At 43.6% G+C, this 20734-nt stretch overlaps 1 protein-coding gene across 1 annotated transcript in view; it reads right to left on the reverse strand.

Annotated features, from left to right (window-relative positions):
* The window catches only part of Adgra3 (adhesion G protein-coupled receptor A3), a 97112-nt gene that overhangs the window by 16744 nt on the left and 59634 nt on the right, over positions 1–20734 (reverse strand). The window contains exons 11-14 of the mRNA XM_021162897.2: positions 13625–13786; positions 11067–11270; positions 2476–2689; positions 2059–2267 (exon numbers count right to left, since the gene is read on the reverse strand). Of these exons, the coding sequence (XP_021018556.1) occupies positions 2059–2267; positions 2476–2689; positions 11067–11270; positions 13625–13786 (789 nt within the window). The remainder of the gene's footprint in view (positions 1–2058; positions 2268–2475; positions 2690–11066; positions 11271–13624; positions 13787–20734) is intronic.

Raw genomic sequence — 20734 nt, forward strand, 5'->3', positions numbered from 1 at the left:
AAGGCTGAACTCACAAAGCCTCAACCTTACACAGGAAACCTGCAGGCAACTAAGGAAAGCTGAGAGCTGGAGAAGCAGTCTTCTCACCCCACTACCCGATGGTCAGCCCTGAACACACAGTAACATGACAGACTGAGCAGGTTGTATCTATGTAGTTAGAAGCACACACACCACCACCACCAAAAATAATCAAGGAAAAGGAAGTCATGAATTTAAAAGAGAGTGGGGGACGGGGGTGGGGTGGGGTAGGGTGGGGTGGGTGGAGAGAAGGATAATGCAACCATATTAAAATTTCAAAAAAGGGGGGAGGGCCTAAAAAGAAATTGTCTCAAACTTTAATTAATGTCACATTTTATTTATGTATCTTGTGTGTGTGTGTGTGTGTGTGTGTGTGTGTGTGTCTAGGGTGAATGCCACCTGGAGAGAAGTCAGTGGATAACTTGAAGAATCAATTCTCACTGGGTGTGGTGGCGCACGCCTTTAGTCCCAGCACTCGGGAGGCAGAGGCAGGCGGATTTCTGAGTTCGAGGCCAGCCTGGTCTACAAAGTGAGTTTGAGGACAGCCAGGACTATACAGAGAAACCCTGTCTCGAAAAATCAAAAAGAAGAATCAATTCTCTTCCCCCACCATATGTGGGACCCAGGGATGGAACTCAGAGCTTCAGGCTTGGAGAAGAGCACATCACCTACTCAGCCAGCTCCCAAACACAGCAGTGCTTTACTTCAAAGACTGTTGCCAAACAGTGAGATGTGAATTTCCAGAAACCAGACACCTCATTACCTATGAACACTGGCTTAAAGAACAAAAGCTAAACACAAATAATAGTAATAATAATAATAATAATAAAGTCAGTTCAAGTGGTATGTAGTCCTCCACCCTTCAAAGATCCCAAAACTGTGCAGGCTGAAGTATAGGTATGTTGGATACGGTTCAAGTGCACTGCTTACAGCTGTGTGCAAAGATTCATGGTGTCACTGTGACGACAGTCCTATCACCTGCAAAATATCCATTTTCAAGCCTCATTTGCCAAGGGACCAGGAAAGCATTAAAAAAACAGAAGCAAGGAAAATGAAGGAACAAACACTGGGGAAAATGATTATAATCCAGGCTTGCCTCAAGATCATTTCTATTGGCAAATGCTATCACATCTTAAAAAAAAAATCACCAAGTATATAACAAACTATGCTTCAAGATTATCTATACAAGTATAAGTATACTTAAAAGCTATATGTAATAAGTATAAGTCATACTGTCTAGATACCAGATTCACAACTGAAATTAAACAGGGAAGACTTGGCTGTTCTCCATACCTGTAGTGATCTCTCTGTGCTCTACACACACAACCAAGACAGTGGCACCATGTAACAACTGCAAAATAACAGCGAAGTAGCTACAACAGTAACTAAAGTGGGTCATTTCATCCTCATGTGCTCAGGACAGAGAAGACTGAAGCAAGGATCTCCAGGATCTCAAGACTCAGGCCAAGTATTTTAGGAGACCTGACTGCATGTAGTAACAGAAGTTCCTTTAGGAATGGCTAATGGTCAACAGCAGTGGTGAACAAGAGTGGGCAGTGGAACTGACTGACAAACGAGTGACAATCAAACCGACAGCCTTCAGTGCTGTTCTGCAGCCACAAAATTTATTACAGTCATTGCCATCAATTCCCATGGCCATTGTCCACTCAAAAGGCTAACAGTGTGGGCATGTGGTCAGAAATCTTTTGTGAATTGCTGTGAATCCTTCAGCAAAGAAATCGCCCCACACTGAAGGAGTCAGACTGTAGAAACCCAAGCCATCTCTTCATGTTTTAAGGAGGTCAGTGCCTAGCTGATCTGATTCCCTTATAGTTCACTGAGAATCCTCTACAACGTGCAATCACATTCATTTCACTTGGTAGTAACTCAATTTCCCTTGAAATCCAGAATCACCTCTTACATAATGAAATGGAGCCAGTTATGTTAAGTTAAAAAGTAAATTCTTCGTTTGGGCTTAATTATGCATAGAGAACCATTACAATATATAGTATTTATACACCAAGCTAACAACGGCCACACCATTAGCACAGCATAGTTGCCCAGGGAGCCACACTGAATGGTGGTGATGTTCTCATCCGAGTAGAGTATACAGCACCCATCTGACTTCCAGCCTCCTTGTCCGTTCAGCAAATCAAAGTCCCACTGCGCTGCAACTGCATCTGCTCCATGGGCAATTCGGCGCAACGTCACATTAACAGGGATGTGGTGGGTATCTACGGTCGCACCATCTGGAGAAAATGGGAAAGAACGGTATTTCTCAAACAAACTTCATAAACAATTAAATGCCAACTTATACACTGATGGGCACTCTGCAAGATCTTTTTTCACTAGTGACTCATTAAATCAACAGAGAACAAAAATAAGCATATTTTTAGGAAGAACAACCAATAAAGCCACAGTGCCGAGCAACTGTCGGGTAACATCTGTCTCACAAACCTATTTTCGTGAGGATCACAGGGGTCACTACTGTCCGCCGCTTGCCATCGTCTGCCAACTTTGTTGAATTTCCAGTGGCTGGAAAAAGCTTTCCGTTGCGGAAGGCAATGAGCTGAAGCTTATAGAGGGAGTCATCCGTTGCTCGGACTTCTCGCTTTTGTTTTGGTGAGAAAAGGGAGGAAGGAAGCTGAATGGAGGCCTCCATGATGGTGTTCTGAAAAAAAAAAATGGATATTTTTTATATATATATATATGTATATATATATATATATTATAAAATTCACCATACTAGTGTGAAAAACCTTGAACAATGTCAGGTAGTCAAGAAAATGTTCAAATTATATGCTAAACATGTCTTCAAAAAGTGTATACAAAAATGAATATTTAAAACTAACAAGTCCAGAAAAAAAAAGTCTGAGCAGTACAGAGCGGCATAGGTCAAAAGTATAAAACAGAGAGAAATCCAAGTTCTTTTTCCAAGAGTTTAAAAATAAGAGAACTGTCAATTTTCCCCATGACAACATACACAGCTACGGCAGACAGCATTAAGGAGATAGAGAGCTCCATTCATCAGTTTTACAGTTACCAAGAATAAGCAGGAGGGGCGAACAGAGTCAGGGTCACACAAGAAAAGACCAAGATTTTAATGAGAAAACCGAAGTTTAAACTTAACACACTGCTACCTCAGCATGTGTTTCCCTGCGACTAAGAAATGGTGGTTGGGAACCACAACAAACAGAAGAGAAAGTGCTTGACAGCCAGAGTGTGCCCTCACTTCTTCACACCTGAGCACAGCCAGAAGGTCGAGCAGCAGTATTGTCTGTGTCTACTGCGGATTTTAAGTTACAATTCAACTTTAATAAAACACGTTAACTTTAACAAAGATAAGCATTCAACTTTAACAGAAAAAAAAAATCTGTATGCTCATAGATTTTAACCTACCTGAAAATATTCACTAAAGGAAGAATTTATGACGAAGTCATTTTCTTAGCCACCAACCCCCTTCTCCCTCCAAAGCGATCTACAGGGAACCAAAAGAATTTTTTCTTGAAAGACAAAGGTGATTATTACTGTACTTTAATAATACTTTGCTTGTGAGACTTTTAGAATACTGCCCCACATGCTAAGGCACCATATAATTTGACTAGAGACTCCTGCTTACATCTATGTCCTAGCTCAGAGGTAGAGACAAGAGCACCACAGCAGGAGCCTCTGCTCTCCATGGGCCTAGCGCACTGGGCAGACCGGGCCCTGACATCAATGCTGCTGTCTGACAAACTCCTGAATCTATCTATTGGACTTGCTTTTTAACAAGGTAATTCTGTTTACAACAGAAAAGACAGATCAGAAGGCATGGCCGGCCGGCAGCCAAGAGAAAGACTTTACACAAGTCTGAGCACCATGCTCTTTGGTGGAAGAGTCAGTCCAATGGCTTCCTAGGTGGCTGTCCCATCTTCTGGACGCTAAAGAGTATGCACACCTGTGTCACACAGTCAAGTTCTACAGCTCCAACACATGTCTCTCTGCTTATTAACTAGACAGGAAGGAATTTGGGCTGCAGATAACATTCATTTTTTTATCTCCTGTGTACTACTTCCTGTCATTTACATTTACTGAAAATAGCTCACTGTTAATAAATTTAACCAAGTCAACATGGCATGCTTGCTGAAAAAAAAAAATTAAAAGGTTGTACTGAAGCAAATGATTGACTTTGTAATTATTTAAGTGCTCTGCTTACAATGCGGGCACAGCAGATCCCTGGCAGTAATCTGCTGGGTGTTATTTGGGATATTTACATATTACTTTTAAATTAAAGACGTCATGAAAATATGTATCAGAATTACTGTCTAAGGAAAAGCATGCAAAGGCTCCCATTATTCTTACAAATATGAGGCATGGAGAGGAGGTAGGAGGGGTGAGAGCCAGAAGGGATGGAGGACACTGGGACACCAAGGCCTCTAAAGCAAGTAAACAAAGCACAGATGAACTTAGAGATGGAAGCAGCAAGCACGGGGCCTGCACCGGCCTGCAGCAGCTCTTCTGAGTATTTACCATAGCTCTCAGTTTAGCGTTTTTATGCACTCCCAAGTGTGAGGACAAGTGGCTCTCTCTTACCTCTGCCTGATTTTAGGGCTCTTTTCTTTGCTATGAAAATATATACATTTCTTTTAAATGTATAAGAAGTTACGTAAAGATAAAAAAAGTCAAGCCATCATTCAATTAATAGTTCATAACCCTTCATAAAAATGATATCGTCTCAAGGTTAAGAATTACAAAATTCATAAAATAGTCTTACTGAAGAACTCAAAATTATTAGAAAGTAAACAGAGTTCTCCAAGAGAGTGTCAGTAACGGTAAGGAAATTGATTTTTGGGTTTGAAGAACACATGGCAGCCCGATGTAGGCCTGGACTTTGGGGCATACTGGAAGTAAGAAAAAAAGAAACACTGAACGAGGACAAGAGAGCCTCAGCCGTCCTACCTCGGGCTTAGACACTGAACTGATATTACATTTCAGAACTAACATTCAACGTGTTGAAAAAAGGAGATGTAAAAGTTTTAAATTAAAAAAAAATCTAATCTTAAGCTTGTAAAACTAATCAAAAACAATAAGGAAAAAGCTCATAGCAAGAGCTACACACCCACAGCCTTTATATTGTCGGGGCTTTTAAACTTCCTTCAGAGCCCAATAAAGAAAATTACCAAATAATAACTACAGGTTCCATGAGATAAGAGGGGGAGCCCAGGGTGCTGAGGAGATGAATTGCAGCTGCATCAATCACGTCCACAACTCGTAGTAAGAATGCAAAATGTATGTTTCCTTCCTTGAAGAGAAGTGTGCTCACCATCGATGGGAAGGCGGTAAATCTAATTTTAGAAATCACTGAAGAACACGTAATATGTTACATTCCTCATGACTATACCTTTGTCTACTGGCCCGAAGGCAGAAACAGTTTATAATTTCAATTCATCACATGTGGTTTTTAAGACTGTGTGGATTACAGCAATGAGCAAGATACATACACATAGAAATCACAGCAAATAAATGGGGAACGTCTCTTAAGGAGCTGTGAGAAGCGCAGGACTGTGGCTTCTAGTAATCACTGTTGGAAGATGGCTGGCCTTGCTGCAGACAGCAGGCAAACATGTTTGGAGTGGCTCCCTCCTGATTGGGGGACAGGGTAACACTGCTCAATTTCCTTCAACGTGTGTTTCAACCTCAGAACAGTTCCAATGACCTCTGTATCACAGGATGGAGGGAAATGTGGCCAGGAGGGCACAGAAACCGCAGAGCTGCGGGTGCGACGATTACTATGGCTCTGGCGTGGGAGGACCATGGTTGGGGACCAGGAAGAACACAGTGCTGACTTAACAATAAGCCAGAACCACATGTTCTAACATCTGTAGTTTTGTTTCACTATGCAAACAGGTAAAGCATGAACACACCTATGAAAGGCGTGTTATCATGAGCCTTTCAGCACCATCCATGGCAAGTTACTAAAAAGAAGCAGGATACAGGTTAACTCAAACCTGAAAGCAATTTAGATAGATGTTACCATCTCATGAAATGAGATGGCCTTCCTCCATAAGTAATATTCAAATTTTAAAGAATATTTTTTAACTTTTATAAAATTCTAACAGTAAAGTCAGGATGAATTAAAAAAACACTGAATTCAAAACAACAAAATACCAAATGATTTAGTCCTGCAATTGTAAAAAGGTGCCAAGTCCTAAGGCGCCTTCTTGTCTGTATCTAGACTTTTAACTGCCTTGTGCTTCTTTCCTGCTGTAGATAAGGAGGGTGGGGTGCTTTCAGGATTCCTTTTCAACTGATTGTCCTTGTGAAGAACATGTAACTGTTAATTTGATTTGACAGTTTTTGGAGATTAGGTTATTTTGTGTTTGGCTCTGTGGATCAGGTCCCTGCTATCAAATATTGATAATTTAGATAAGAGAGAGAGGCGAGGCCCATTGCCACAATGCACGAAGAATACAACTAACCCAGAGAAAGCTTTGTTGCAAATGTCAACATAGACAACTCCTTTCGTCTTTTCAAAACTGTTCAAGTTTGGTGCCATTTCATGAGCCTCTGCCAATCGCATGGCACAGAGAGTCTGAGAAGCAGAGACCCTGGTCCCTGGTCTCTGTCTACACAGCTGTAATATGGAAAGAGAACACATGGAATGCAGGCTACATAGCTGCAGAGATCACAGTCAGTCATATCACATGACCTTGGGGAACCAAGGCACCGTCAGAAGACTTGCAACTCTTCCAGCAAATGAACAAAGCACCTTGGGGTTAACAGAGACTAATTCTGCGAAGAAGGAAAAGCAGCAGCAGTCTGCACAGAGCCCCAGAGGCAGAGAGCATCAGAGTGTCTTCCAGGCTGGGAAGAGCTGCGCACTTGAGAGAGGGCAGGAATCAAGGCAGGAAGAGTGAAGGCACTTAATGACTGGCCTGGGAAATGGTGAGAGCTTCAGCTGGGATAAAGCCCCAGGTGTCTGGGATGAGAGACGTGAGGGATGTTCAAGGATAACTGGTATTAGTTATAAATGGTTGTCTCTTAGTTCCTTAAAACACTAGCTGACTCCTCACATCCCTTGTAGTTCTCTGGCAATGGACTTTGCTGTATCACATGAACATGCGTAGATTGTGGTTTCAACAGTCAAAGGAATCACCGGGGAAGGAAATGTTAGAACAGCTTTGCATGCTGCACATCCAGGCACCCGGAACTCTTAATGTGAAGCCTACTGAGGCCAGGCTTCAGATTCAGTCTGCAGAAGCTGACCTGCCTCTCATGATCCTCGTAACCCCTACACATAACCATGGCAACAAACAGTGGGCACTGTCAGCAGAGCATAATGAGAAGAAACCAGGGACCCAAGGGTAGGGTATAAGAAGACTGGCCAGATAGTGTTATCTAAGACTTATTGGAGGTGACATTTGCACTAGGTCTAATCACGTAATTAAGGAGCTGAGAAAGTAGGGAAGGGTATAAATTCCAGTAAAAGAATTAGCATGTGCCTGGACTCAAAATTGTCAAGTGTGAGAAATGAACCAAGGGAAGTCTGTTATCAGTAGACAGAGAAGAGAAGCAGTAACAAAGGATGTGGGACAGGAGAGCTGAGGGCAGATGCTCAAGTCAATGCCCAACTCCTCCTGAGACTTGCTGTCCACATAAGGTCAACTTTGCACCAGGGTAGATTTGGGGATGACACTATGTAGATATCGCAGGAACCACTCACTTATGGAAAGATCTTCATGGTGCTCCCAACAGAAAACCCATAGGGCCAGTTGGCACTCAAGCAGCTACATGACAGGAAGGGAATTCAATGCTGTGTTCACTAGGAGGTTAATGATGGTACACTCGTCCAGCAGTCGTTAGCCCAGGTAAAGAAAGAATTTTTAAGGAATGGCTTCAAGACACAGAGGTTGAACAGGAATGTGCAATGCCTTGGCAAATGCAACCTGCTCCTAAAACACTGCATGACTTCTTCATTTATGAATTCTGACAATGAGACATACTCAGCAGAAAACGTCCTTTGACCTTTGGTCTTCCCTACGCTAATAACTGGTAGTGTCATCCTCTCTTGTAATACTGGGCAGCAGCAGCAAGCGCAGGTCCTCACTGGCCATGAGGCCACAGAGTGGATGTCAAGACTCCACAGCACCATGTGCTGTTCAGCTAGAAAATACACGACCTCAAGTATAGTCCCTGTATTCTCAGCAGCATTATTTTCAACCACAAATAGTTTAATAAAGGTGAGTTTATACTACAAGCCAGGAAAGTCTGCATGGGAAAGTATGAATCTAGCTAGGGTGCATGCAGGGATGCACAAAAACAAGCCAAAATATGCAAGAACCAAACAAGCCAGATACCTTCTGCTATGTAAAGGCATCTTTTTAAAAAAATTTTTTTTAATCATTTCATTTGTTTACATCTCAAATGATAACCCACTTCCTGGTTACCCCTCCACACTCCCATTATCTCATCTGCCCTCTACCCCCTCCCCTTTGCCTCTATATGAGGGTGCTCCTTCACCCACCTGCCCATTCCTGTCCCACTGCTCCAGCATCCCCCTATGCTGGGGCATCAAACCTCCACAGGACCAAGAGTCTCCCCTCCCACTGATGTCAGACAAGGCCATCCTCTGCTACATATGTATCTAGAGCTATAGGTCCCTCCATGCACACTCCTAGGTTGGTGGTCTAGTCCCTGGGAGCACTGGGTGATCTGGCCAGCTGACACTGTTCTTCCTATGCAGTTGCAATCCTCCTCTGCTCCTCCAGTCCTTCCCCCAGCTCCCCCATCAGGGTCCCAGAGCTCAGTCTGGTGGTTGGCTGCAAGCATCGGCATCTGTATTGGTCAGGTGCTAGCAGAACCTCTCAGGAAATAGCCACACCAGGTTCCTGTCAACAAGCGTAAAGGTATTTTTTATATAGGTTCAACTCAGGTGCTAATGTGAGTCCACCCTGCAGGGGGATGCAGTGAATGATTGGATGCATTAGTTCAAGTAATCTAGTTAGCATATTTTTGAAGCAATTTTTAAAGAATGAAGAATTGCCCAGCTTCAATTTTTAGGGGTAAGGAATATCCCCTGATAGAGTGAGAAAGCTGAAGTGCATTTTCTACGACTGACATCCAACCATCTAATTAATTCTGCATCCATTGTGACGAACATGCTCCTCCCTACGCTGTCTCACCATAAGCATCCATGGAACAGGAATAAGGGCACAGAGTGCCTTGTTCTCTGGCCACAGGATGATCTTAAACGGAGAATAGATTCTAAGGTGCAGATCCCTGAGTGGTCACGTGATACGCTCACAGTCAGCTGGGGGTGTTCTCCTGAGACAGGGGCAGGCTGTGAAACCCATGAAGTACAGGGTGGCATCACTTCTGCCCCTTTCTACCAACCATAAGCCATCAATCTCAAGTCCTCCTCAGAAACAGACGCCTATCTCCAATGCACTGTGAATGCTGCTATCTCAGTTTCTCTTTACGGAGTATTTTTTTACCAAGAAGGGTGCAGGAAGGTAAGCTGAGCTGGACTACAGGTGGTGGCTGTGTTATCATGTACTCTCACCAGGCCAAGAATAGCAGATCAAATTGGCCAATTTGCCTCTGAGCATAGAGTACTGAGCACGGCACCACATCATCAGATCCACTTCAGGCTGTCTTAGTGGCTACAGGATTTCTATACTCAGCATACTTAGCTCTCCTTATGAAGGGCATAAGGGTGAACCATGAGGAAATACATGAGTTATCCATCCTCTGAGTAGACACATATCAAGCATCTTCACATATCAGAGCACCTCTGTGATCATTATTTGACAGGCTCCTTATAGCTAAAAGCCACAGAGACCAAGACAGAGCTAAGTGAAATGCAGACACGGAGGTCCATCAAGGGGCTGCCATTCTGTTTCCAGTGCTTTCTCCTTCAATGCAGTTGAGGCAAACTCTGAAGTGTGAAAATAAGCTTTTTTTTTCACTGCTCAAAAGACAATAATAAAAATGATATTTTTAAAAATATACACTGCAAAATTTGAATTTTTTAAAAATACATGTCACATATTGACATTTCTTTTCCAAAATTTGACATATGCCAAGACTCATTTCTGTAGACACTGTAGGCATACTGCCAAGAACCCACAATAATTCTATGGCTCATGAAAATGCTTTAATATCTTAAAACCAAAAGAAGAAAACTTTTATATGGAAGAAAATATTTTGATAAATAATATTAATACATCTGCCTTTATACCACAGCAATCAGAAAAACAGCAGGTTTTGGTATCTCCAAGTGGAGAAAGGCAATATGAAGGCAAAACTTGTGCGGCCTGTGACGTCTGCATGCTCTACCTCTGTCCGAGTCTCCTTTAAGACAGCAGCACAATACTCCAAAGCCTCCCACCAAACCCTTTAAAAAGACACACATGAAAAAAACAACAAAACAAAAGCCCCCGTGTTTGGTAGCAGTGTCAGGAAGAGATCCCCTCCCCTCCCTTGTGCCAGCTGCAGTTGGGAAGCTGGCCCTGATGAGGTCAGGAGAGCAGGATCAGATACCTCTCAGGCTCAGATCCAGGGCTTTGAACTGGCCCTCCCCAACATCTACCCCATCCATAAACTGCTGGAGTGTATGAAGGAGCCTATCCTACACATGCAAAACTACAGGATCTTCATGGCATAGGGCAGCAACAGGATGTCTGAGAGGAGTCCCAGGGAGGACCCAGCATTCACAGAGTGGCAGAAGCCAGAGGCCTCAGACCACACCAACCAATCATTGCCATGAACATTTGTAAGCAAAGGAAGTGTGGACAAAAGGGTGTACGGTGGGACACACTGTGACACACTACAGTTTCCACAATGCGATTTGTTTTTCCTCTGCGAGGGGGAGGTTACAGGCTATGAGCAAGGAGGGTGAGGACAAGGGGAGGGAACAAAAGTAGGACTGGGGTGCACAAAATGACATTCACAAAGAACGGATAAAACATTTAAAACATACATACTTTAGCAAGATTTCTGTGTAAAGCTAGACAAAGTATTCAAATTTAAGCAAAGATAACTTTAACTGGCCAGAGAGGATAGCACACCTTCAAGGCCAGGCTTGAGAAGGTGCTGGAGACATTGCATTTGAAGCTCAGCTGCTTATCCAGGTTTCCGTCCGGGTCCCTTCGCCCATAGTCAGAAAGACCTGCACGGTCGGAGGCAGCCACCTTCTGGAACACGGAGCAGGTCATCCCTGTGAAGCCAGCAGCCTTGATGACGTAAGCTTCCAGAGCAATGTTGGGTGAGTACTGTAAAAATCAACCAAACAGGAGTTATGGAAGATACAGAATGCAGGGTAAGGGGATGTTCCAGGACTTCACAGACAGACAGACACACACACACACACACACACCTTAAAGAAGTGAGGAAGGCTATGAAGAGGGAAGACCTGAGGAGGCTGGCATGCAAGGGGCAGGTGGGCAAGGGGAGGAATGGTGTGATATTTAATTATATAAAGAAATTAAAAGTAATAGTAACCCGAGGGCAGGCACTGTAGCTCAGAACTGAGCATTTGCTTAGCACACAGGAGGCCCTAGGCTTGAACCTCGGCATTATAGATAAAAAGAAATAATAAAAATAATTCTAAAAATACCTTACAGATAATAAGCTAAAATGTGAAGATTTTGTTCACAGGATGAGCTATGAAAAAAAACCTGTAGCAACCCCCATGTGCACAGAATGGCTGATAAGAAAAGGAGGGAATCCTGATAATGCTCCGACTGCCTACGCTGCTTCTTCACATGGAGAACAACAGGCTGTCTACACTGAATTCATAGAAAGAAACAAAAAGCTGCAGACTCATCCTAAAGCTGTTTTTTTTTTTCTCCCTAAAAAAGGCAGATGCTGATCCAAATGGCAGAAAATAAACTGAGTTAAGTAGTAAATTAGGTCAGGATAATTGCCTAAAACAGATGGCACCTGCCGACCCTCTAACTTTGAAGGAATTCAAAGGTGATCTGAACTTAGGGAATCACTAAGATGCGCAAGCTGCCAATCCACAAACCACTATGCCTGTACTCTGGGGGACCCCAGCACCTCTCCCACTCCACCACCCATGCCAGGGGAGGCACAGGAAGAGAAAAGGTGACAGTGTCACTTTCAAATCTGCCAAGGTGGCAGGATTAACTGTACATGTAAAGAAACCATGGTGACTGCCTTGCTGTGAGGATGATTATGTGTGCATTAGCGTTTGCTTCACACAATAACCCTGTGAAATCAGCATTCATTACACACATAGACTAATAATGTAGACTCCAAATAATTGCTGGATAACAATCCACAAAAATCCCGTAGTTTCTGAAACATCACATCAACACAATTGATACCTGAAACTTCCCTGGGGAAGCCCTGTCTTCATATTCTTCTTCATACACCTTCTTGACTTATTATTCCAACCCCCAACCCTTTCCTGGTTTACTTCCTCTAGCCTCAGATATCTGTGGTCAACCATCATCTTAAAGCACTAAATGGAAATTTCTAGTTATAATACTCATAAATAACTTTTTGCTCTGTTATAATCATTCCACATGATTTATAAGCTGAGCGTGGCAGCTATGAACATAGAGGATAAAATGGCATATGCAGAGCTCCTGACTACCCATGGCTTCAGGCATGCACTGGGGTCCTAGAATACTTTCCCAGGACTAAGGAAGGCAGCTGTGTAAGCAGATGTGTGACTCTTGGAGCCTGTTTTGCATGCCGAAATGGCCTTCACTCATGCACCATCACTTTTATTATGCCCTTCTATGGCAGAAGGACCTGTGAGGTGCAGCTAAGTAATCCAGGAGGCTGTGAGAGAGGAGCAGGTGTAAACAGTTGGGGAGGGTATTGAAAGACAGGTGGGTCTCAAGTTAGGCCATGCCTCTAAGAGTGAAACCGCCGTGAACTTAGCGGTGAGACAACAGCTACATCATGCCTCTAATTACATAATTATTTGGGCACAGAATTCCAATCTTAATTGAGCTAACGGGACAATAATGCACAGGATGATCAAAACGGCCTCAGGAAGTGTAGAACACTCAACTTCCCTTTAATAGTCAGGAGCTGAAAACCATTAATCAGACCAGAGTATGAAAGCTAAGGGAGTAAGACATTTATTTATCACATTTTTAGAACACAAGTAAGCAATACACAAAGAAATTTACGAGTTCAACTTAGCATGAACATAATTTAATACTGTTTAACTGAGAGATTATTATATTGTACTAACTGCTTTCCAAATGTTGGAGGGCAGCCCAGTCCTTTAAGATCGAACCCGAGGCAGTTATCAGACATTCTGAAACATCCTTCGTGGCTCAGAACAGAGAATTACCTTAGACGGACAGTGGGTGGCATGCCAGTAGAACCGTACAAGTATTTCTTATTGTTGGTATAGAATTCATTTCAGTGGATTAGACACTGACAGTCATTCAAATACATAATACAAAAGTATTTTACATTTTCTGAGAAAACAGATTACTCAGAAGCAAAATTAACTTCTCAAATGATTTCAGAGCAAGACATTCTGTGCTACAGCAGGAGACAGTGACACCATGATAGGGTGGAGAGGTTGGAGTAGCCATACTCAAATCCTCCTGAGGGCCTATGACAATGTTGTACTTACCGTGGAGTACACATGGGCCCCACTGGCCAGGCGATGTGTGGCAATGCGCTGCAGGCACTGGACAATCCGACTGCAGGCCTTCGCTTCCCTCTGTGCCAGCCACAGGACCCGCTCATCAGCCAACATGATGTTGCTTGCCACATCGACCATTACATCACCAAGCTGTGGAGCAGGCCAGAGAGAAGAGAATGATGTTAAAAAGCCAGGGTGAGCCGCTAGACAGACTCAAAATGAAAACTTAAAATTAAAAAACAAAACAAAACAAATTTGTTTTAAAGGATGAGACTGGCTTCTGTATAAATCTGATGTAAGAGAACTGTGCTTGCTTCTCATTAAAGCCCAGATAGAACAGCACGCGCATTTATGGCCATTTGGTAATATTTAGCTCCAAACAGTACTTAAGTAGCCACTACATCACTAGTGACAAGACTGCTGTGCATCATCTCAGAGGAAAAGAAAGGCAATTAGATTAATTAAGGAGGAGAATGTGACACACTGTCACAGACAGGCTTCAGCTCATCATCTAGAAAACCATTATGAACACTTTGTGAATATCAGCTTAAACTCCTATCAATTATACACACTACCTACAGTTCCTCTTCTATCTCCTGGCATATTCAAAATACCAGTCACCTTCACCACCCGAGCACCCAAAGTGTGCAGTGTGCAGTGGGATTCCCTCCACTGTGAATGACCTCCCTGCATTCACCTCAAGTCAAAGAACACCTGAGAGCCCGAAGCCATGTAAGGACTGATCCTAGGAGGCGCTCCCTCTCTGCGGCTCCTTCCACACACCACACCTACTCTGCTCTTATTTGCTCAATTGCACTTTACAGATATCAGCATAAGGCCATAGCAGGAACAGGTCACTTTGCTTCCTGGTTACTGCAGTCAAGCTACCGCAGGAAAATGCACTGGGCAGCCTGTTTGCTAAGGAGACCCACCCAAGTCAAGGGAGTTCTGAACAGCATCACACATGAAGGGAGATCTTGGCAAGGGATATGGAAAGAAAAAAAAAAAAAAAAAAAAAAGCATTCCAGAGGCTGGAGCAGAGCTTTGGTCCTCTTACCACAAAGCAAGCATCAAAGGCGTTAAGCTGCAATGCCAAGCCAGAAAGCCAGGACTGCTTTAGCAAATGGCTTTTGATTATCCCAGAAGATCCCAGCTAAGACCCTCAACCCTGCTCTGCATAAGAAGTATGAATAAGATGGCTGAGGAGGTTCAGGAAGAAGTCCAGCCCACCCTAACATGGTCCACTTAGAAAAGAGGTCAATGGAAAACCCACCCGATCCTTCCTCTATGACCGCAGGCAGAACAACCTCAGTGCAGGGGTGAATACCAGCACTCGGGTTGTCTGGCCACATGCCTGGCCAGACTGGCACCTCTTCGACCCAGAAAAGAGGGAACTACAGTCCAGTGCCTTCTAAACAATGAGCACATTTAAGTGCCAGCAACAAATATCAGGCTCCTGAAACCAAGCCTCACACAGAGCAAGCACAAAAACTATGTTGGCTTCTTTCCTAATTGTACTGGTCCTTTGGGGGTGGTGGAGGTAAAGATAAAGAACCATTTACATCCCCCAAACAGGCCTGCTTTCTAAAACAAAAATCTTTGTAGTAGATAGAGCCATAAGAGGGAACCTCGTTCTTCAGATCTTCTCTGCAGATTTAACTGGCAGAGTAAACAAACCTGACAAGGACCCCTAGACAGTATCATTTTGGAGGCTCATCTCGGATTTCTTTTGGGGACCACCAACTCTAAAAGATGATACTTCACATACATGTTTGGGGAATATACAGCATCAGCAAATGGCTGGCTGACGGTCTGCATCACCAATATCCACACTGGTAAAGTTTTCTTCCTTGGAAGCACTTGACTACTGCCCCTCGACTTTGCCCCTTTGCCAGCTTGAAGCAGTTAAGAGCTGCTTTCACCCTCAAATGTCTGAGCAGCAATTAGGGTGATCTGAGATGGGGGACTGAGACACTAGGAGTCAGAGAGACTCCCTGTTAGGCAGACTGATAGGAAGAGGGGTCATGGCTAGGTAATAAAGGGGGTGAATTTCCAAGATGGCTAGTTTCTTCCCCAACCTCCTGACTGGAGACAAAAGCCTGGCAGCTTAAAACAAACTTCTTGTGTGCCTCTGTGTCCCACCAGCATGCTCCCTGCTGAAGGCCTGGCTCAGTAAGCTCAAGGGCTGCTCAGGGTGTGTCATAATGTAGTTCTGGGCTAATTGGGCTTAACTTTCTTTACATCCTAAGTTAGGGAAAAGAAAACCTCTTCAGAGGCGATAAAGCCCCCAGCCCTCCATCTAAGACTGGATTTTTCAGCTTCTGGGTCCCCCAGCTCTTTCTCTGTGTGCCTGTTGCACATGTGTTTCCTCAACAACAATAAAAGACTTTCTTTAGCTGGTAAAAAAGATGGGGGCACTTTGTATATCCGTTTTCAGATATCAAGGCTTAATGCCTCAATGACAAACCTTGCTCTAACTTTTAAAAAGTTCCTAACTTTGTACTGCACATGCCATAGAACATTAAGGCTTCATTCCAGCTGTAATTCCTTGCAGTCAAGGGGACTAAAATGTGTTATTTCCACATATACCTTAGTATCTGTGCAAGACTCATTCGAACTGCCAATAGCTATCAATGGTCACTTCATTCACGGTTCAATGTCCATTAGTGGTGCTCACTTACATTATCACTGAATAAACACTGAGCGACTGTGACTCCCTATCCGGAGCAGTGAAAACGGAGCACTGCAGGAGTCAAGCGTGCTCCACTTCCTAGCTTATAGCACAGAGAGAAAACAGGCATGGGATTCTCATTTGAAAATGTGATTCCCACTGAGATCACTGTCATGACAGACTTATCAGGGTAAAAACGTGACAGAGAATGATAAAATATAATCAAAACATTCCATTCCAACGGACGCCCCCATTCTCCAGGAATGTTTTTCCCAAGCATGAAGCAGTACCAGGGTCAACTGACAGAAGAGTTAGGAGGAACTGGGCAGGTGTGGTGGGGTAGTTACAAGCCGAGCACGTGGAAGGCAAGGGTGGAGGATTCTTTGCGTCTGAGAGTTGGGAAGACCAACTTGTCAACTTTGACCTCCTGTCAAAATGAAAAGGAAGAGTAAGAAGAGAAAGTGGAGAAGGGGAGGAAAGAGGAAAAGAAGAGGGGAGGAGAGGAGGAGAGGATCAAGAGGAAGAGGAGTAAGAACAAAAGGAAGATGAGGAACAGGAGAAAAAGAAGGAGAGGGAGGGAACCAGGAGGAAAGAGGATGGGGAGGTGGGGGGAAGGCAAAGGACAGAAGGGAGAGGTAGGGAGAGACAGGAGATGGAGCAGCAGCAGCCACCAATCTGTAACTGCAGTCATTTAATGTCATAGGCAACACGGGAACACCACACCCTGCACTTTCCTACTAACAACAGGTGTGGTGCTGGTGAAGACCCCTGTTTCTGAGCATATAAGATGGCTACTGACTCCTACATTGTTTTTTGCACCAGCCAATCAGATCAATCAGACATTGACACAAATGAACTAGTGAGCTCCATCCTTAAATGCAAAATTGAGAATGGCTGGAATAATGCTTTCTATTGTCTACTACTCTGGCTTGCTATTATTTCAGGATTTTATGCAAAAATGTAACAGGCAGTGTGATGAAGCCCTCAGACACGCTCAGTGACCATCAGAATTGAAATGCTTTTGGTTATGAAAACTTCGGAGATAAAATACACAAAAGCACTGATTGCACTTAAGGCAAAGCTACAAATATGAGCTACTATAGGATGGCATGATTTTAATGAAATGTGTTTTGTATTTTTTATAGAATTAAGCACATGAAGTTTCTGAGGATCTGACTGTGAAGCCTGACAGACTTGTCACTGTCATCCCTCCTGAAACCCTATCGTTATGCGAACCAGTCACTCTTAACCTCCAGTCATGCCAGGGTCAGAAAGGGGCTTGTGCTAATCACTGTGAAGGGAGCAATGAGTCACACAGTAGAAGCAGCTCCGAGAAGTTTTCTTTCATCCCAGGCACAGGCACAGGCACAGGCACAGGCACAGGCACAGGCACAGGCACAGGCACAGGCACAGGCACAGGCACAGGCACAGGCACAGGCCCTGATTCTCCTGACCCTTTCCTGACTGGAGCGGCCTATAAGGAAGAACCCAGGAAGAATCCCATGCTCGACACAGGCTGTAGTTCTGTCCTGGTTTTGTGTCTTACACCCATATGTGCACTTTCAGGAATATGTTCTCAGCTACTGGAGCTTTCCCCACCACTGTGACAGATTCTGAACTCTCTCCACCACTGAGTCACAGAAGCATGGGGATTTCTGTGACTATCTGCTGCTACAGGGAATACTCTGGTGACAAATTCTTTTCTTGAGTTCTTAGCCATTCAGCATGGACTACTGAGGAAAATGGCTCACTCTCAGCTAAAGCTGGCAGTCTTGTTGGCTCTGAATCTCCTTGTAGGTAATGTGGGTACAGGATTCAACTTAGGTTTCCAGGCTTAGCAACAGGCTCCGTCACCCACTGAACCAGCCCCTAAAGGTCTTTTATTGTAGAAAACTTATGTAAAAGACACACAGCAAGTAAAGTCAGGTCTTAAATACTCTATCGCTGGGAGGGAAGAAGTGGGAGAAAAAACCAAACGCACAGACTATATAAATAAGATTGATGGCTGAAAATTGTCCCAGTTAGGTGAGAAGATGAGACAGGAGTTAACAATAACATTCTCAACACTTCTGAAATTTTCCAATAAAATGTTCACAGGAGCCTAATCCCAAAGGGAAAAAATTCAAATGAACAATATAATGAAAAAAATGAAAACTCGGCAGCAGGTCTCAGAGCCTCTTCTGAAGAAGGGCTGCAGCAGATTGCCAGAACCCTCCTAGGATAACAGACTGGAGCACAGGCAGGGACAAGGAGAGCTGTCTGTGTTAAGAACCCAGCAGGTGACTTCTCCAGGAAGCTCACACTACCAAGCACTGGGTCTTAAAAAGCTTAATGAGCAAAGTCTGGCAAGTATGGTTAGGCAAAAGAGCTGGGACATACTGGAAATAAAGGTAACCAGAAGCATCAGAATGGAATGGCTACATAAATGCAGATATGTAGACAGAATGCATCAACATGTGCTGAGTTTGTTCACACAGTCAACCAGAGCTCAGCAAAGGACTCTAAGGCAAAACTAATCCTAATCCGGCTCCTTGTGAACCTCCTCCATCCTCATCAGACAACATTAAGTATTGGCTTCATAAGAAAACCTCCTCTAGTAAATACAGAGGACACATTTACTCCCAGAGAACTCTGGCTGCCTTCTTCTGGCCACTAAATATACCTTTTAGGTCTGTGAGGGTGATCTGTGATATCTTTCAGTGCTATCCTGACATGATGCTCCTGCCTTAAACTGACAGAAATCAACCATGGTTTTAAGAGCAATCGCATCAAAATATGTTAGCTATGTACTGAAGCATGAGCCAGACCCACTGCAAAGACCGTGCTGAGCATACTTGAGAAATTCATTTAACTACTATCATATCTTATGTATGTGCATCTCAGGGTATCTTAGCATAATTTAATGCAGTGGTAATTAACTTAAAATGCAGTCCTTAAATCCCACCATCTCTATTTATTACCCTAATAACCAGTGAAAGGCTAAGCCTGCAGTTCCCAAAGGACTGCACAGGATGGCAGTCACCAAATCACAGGGAATGCATACAGACTTCCAGGATTCAATCATGAAGCCTATTTTTCCTTTGATTTTTGATAGGTTGACATCACTTCTTTTTGATGAAAACTGTAAACTTTACTGTATTAACCAGAAAGTGACAAAAATACCCTCCAATCAAATGTTCAGAAAACTACCTGAAGCCCTGAGTAGTTCTTAGCTTGGCACAGAGATCAGAAAGGCACGGGGCGATGGGTCACACCCACAATGCTGTACAATAAATAAATACCTTCTGAGATGAGAAAAGTTCCACAATCCCATAAAACCAGACCCAGGCTTGGAAACCACTGTGCAACATTGTTTCCCCTCAATTCTTTTACTTGTGTACAGAAACTCTGTAAGCTAAGTAGAGCCAATACAATCCTAATTTTCCAGATGAAAAAAGCCCATGGTAACCATTAAGTCCTAACCCGACAAGATGCTGTCACCGGAGACATGGAAGCACGGCATCACAAGCACCAGGTACCAGTTACTCAACCCAGAGTGCCACACTGCTCGTCTCCTTTTAATTGTAAACAAAAAGCTGTATTTACTACTATTGCCCTTTGTGTGCACTGTCCATGTGTAAGTAGGGGTAAATGTGTATGTGTGTGTGTGTGTGTGTGTGTGTGTGTGTGTGTGTGTGTGTGTGTAGGCACAAGAGAGTTTCCAGGAGTTGTTTCTCTCTCCTCTCCCTTTATGTAGGCCAAGTTATCAACTGGGCTCTCACTGCCAGCACTTTTACCGGCTGAGCATCTCACCAGCCTCAACACTGCTCTTTCTAAGTGGAGAACTGAAAAACAGTTCTTCACATCCACTGCAGCAGCACAGGAGGAACAGACATCATAATGTTTCAGAGCTCGCATTCCAAATGCCACTGTAATTATTCCACTAACTCGAAGCACTCCACTTTCAGAAAGCAACAGCAATCATGTGGGCAGCTACCCTGTGATTATCAGCAACAACGGAGGGTAACAGCACCAGTCGAATCTAAACAGTTTCTCCCAGGGCTAACAAAGCTTCGCCAGGGAAGTGGCTGCTGCCAAGAACATAGGATAGTTTATGTGAAAACCAGGGTCCGTGAGTTCAGACCACAGCACTGAAACAGTCACAATGTCCAGCAACGTTGCCTATTACCCAAGTTCCATTTATATACACATAAAATTTTCCCTCCTCCATTAACTACACACGATCAAGTACACAGCAACTGCAGTAGGGCTGCAGTCACCAAGTCACTAGTAACATGCAAGACAAGAATATTCTAAAGATGGAAAGCAAATCCTTGGTTAAATGAGGTAGAGAAAGGGTATATTATTTACCTAAAACACTACTGGCAATGAATCTGTGATGTTTAGCGAGTAAGTTTGCTGTTGTAAAGATAGGACACGGCTGAAAG

The sequence above is a fragment of the Mus caroli genome, unplaced genomic scaffold (assembly GCF_978045245.1).
Source record: "Mus caroli unplaced genomic scaffold, Mus_caroli_1 scaffold_4, whole genome shotgun sequence".
Lineage (NCBI taxonomy): Eukaryota > Metazoa > Chordata > Mammalia > Rodentia > Muridae > Mus > Mus caroli.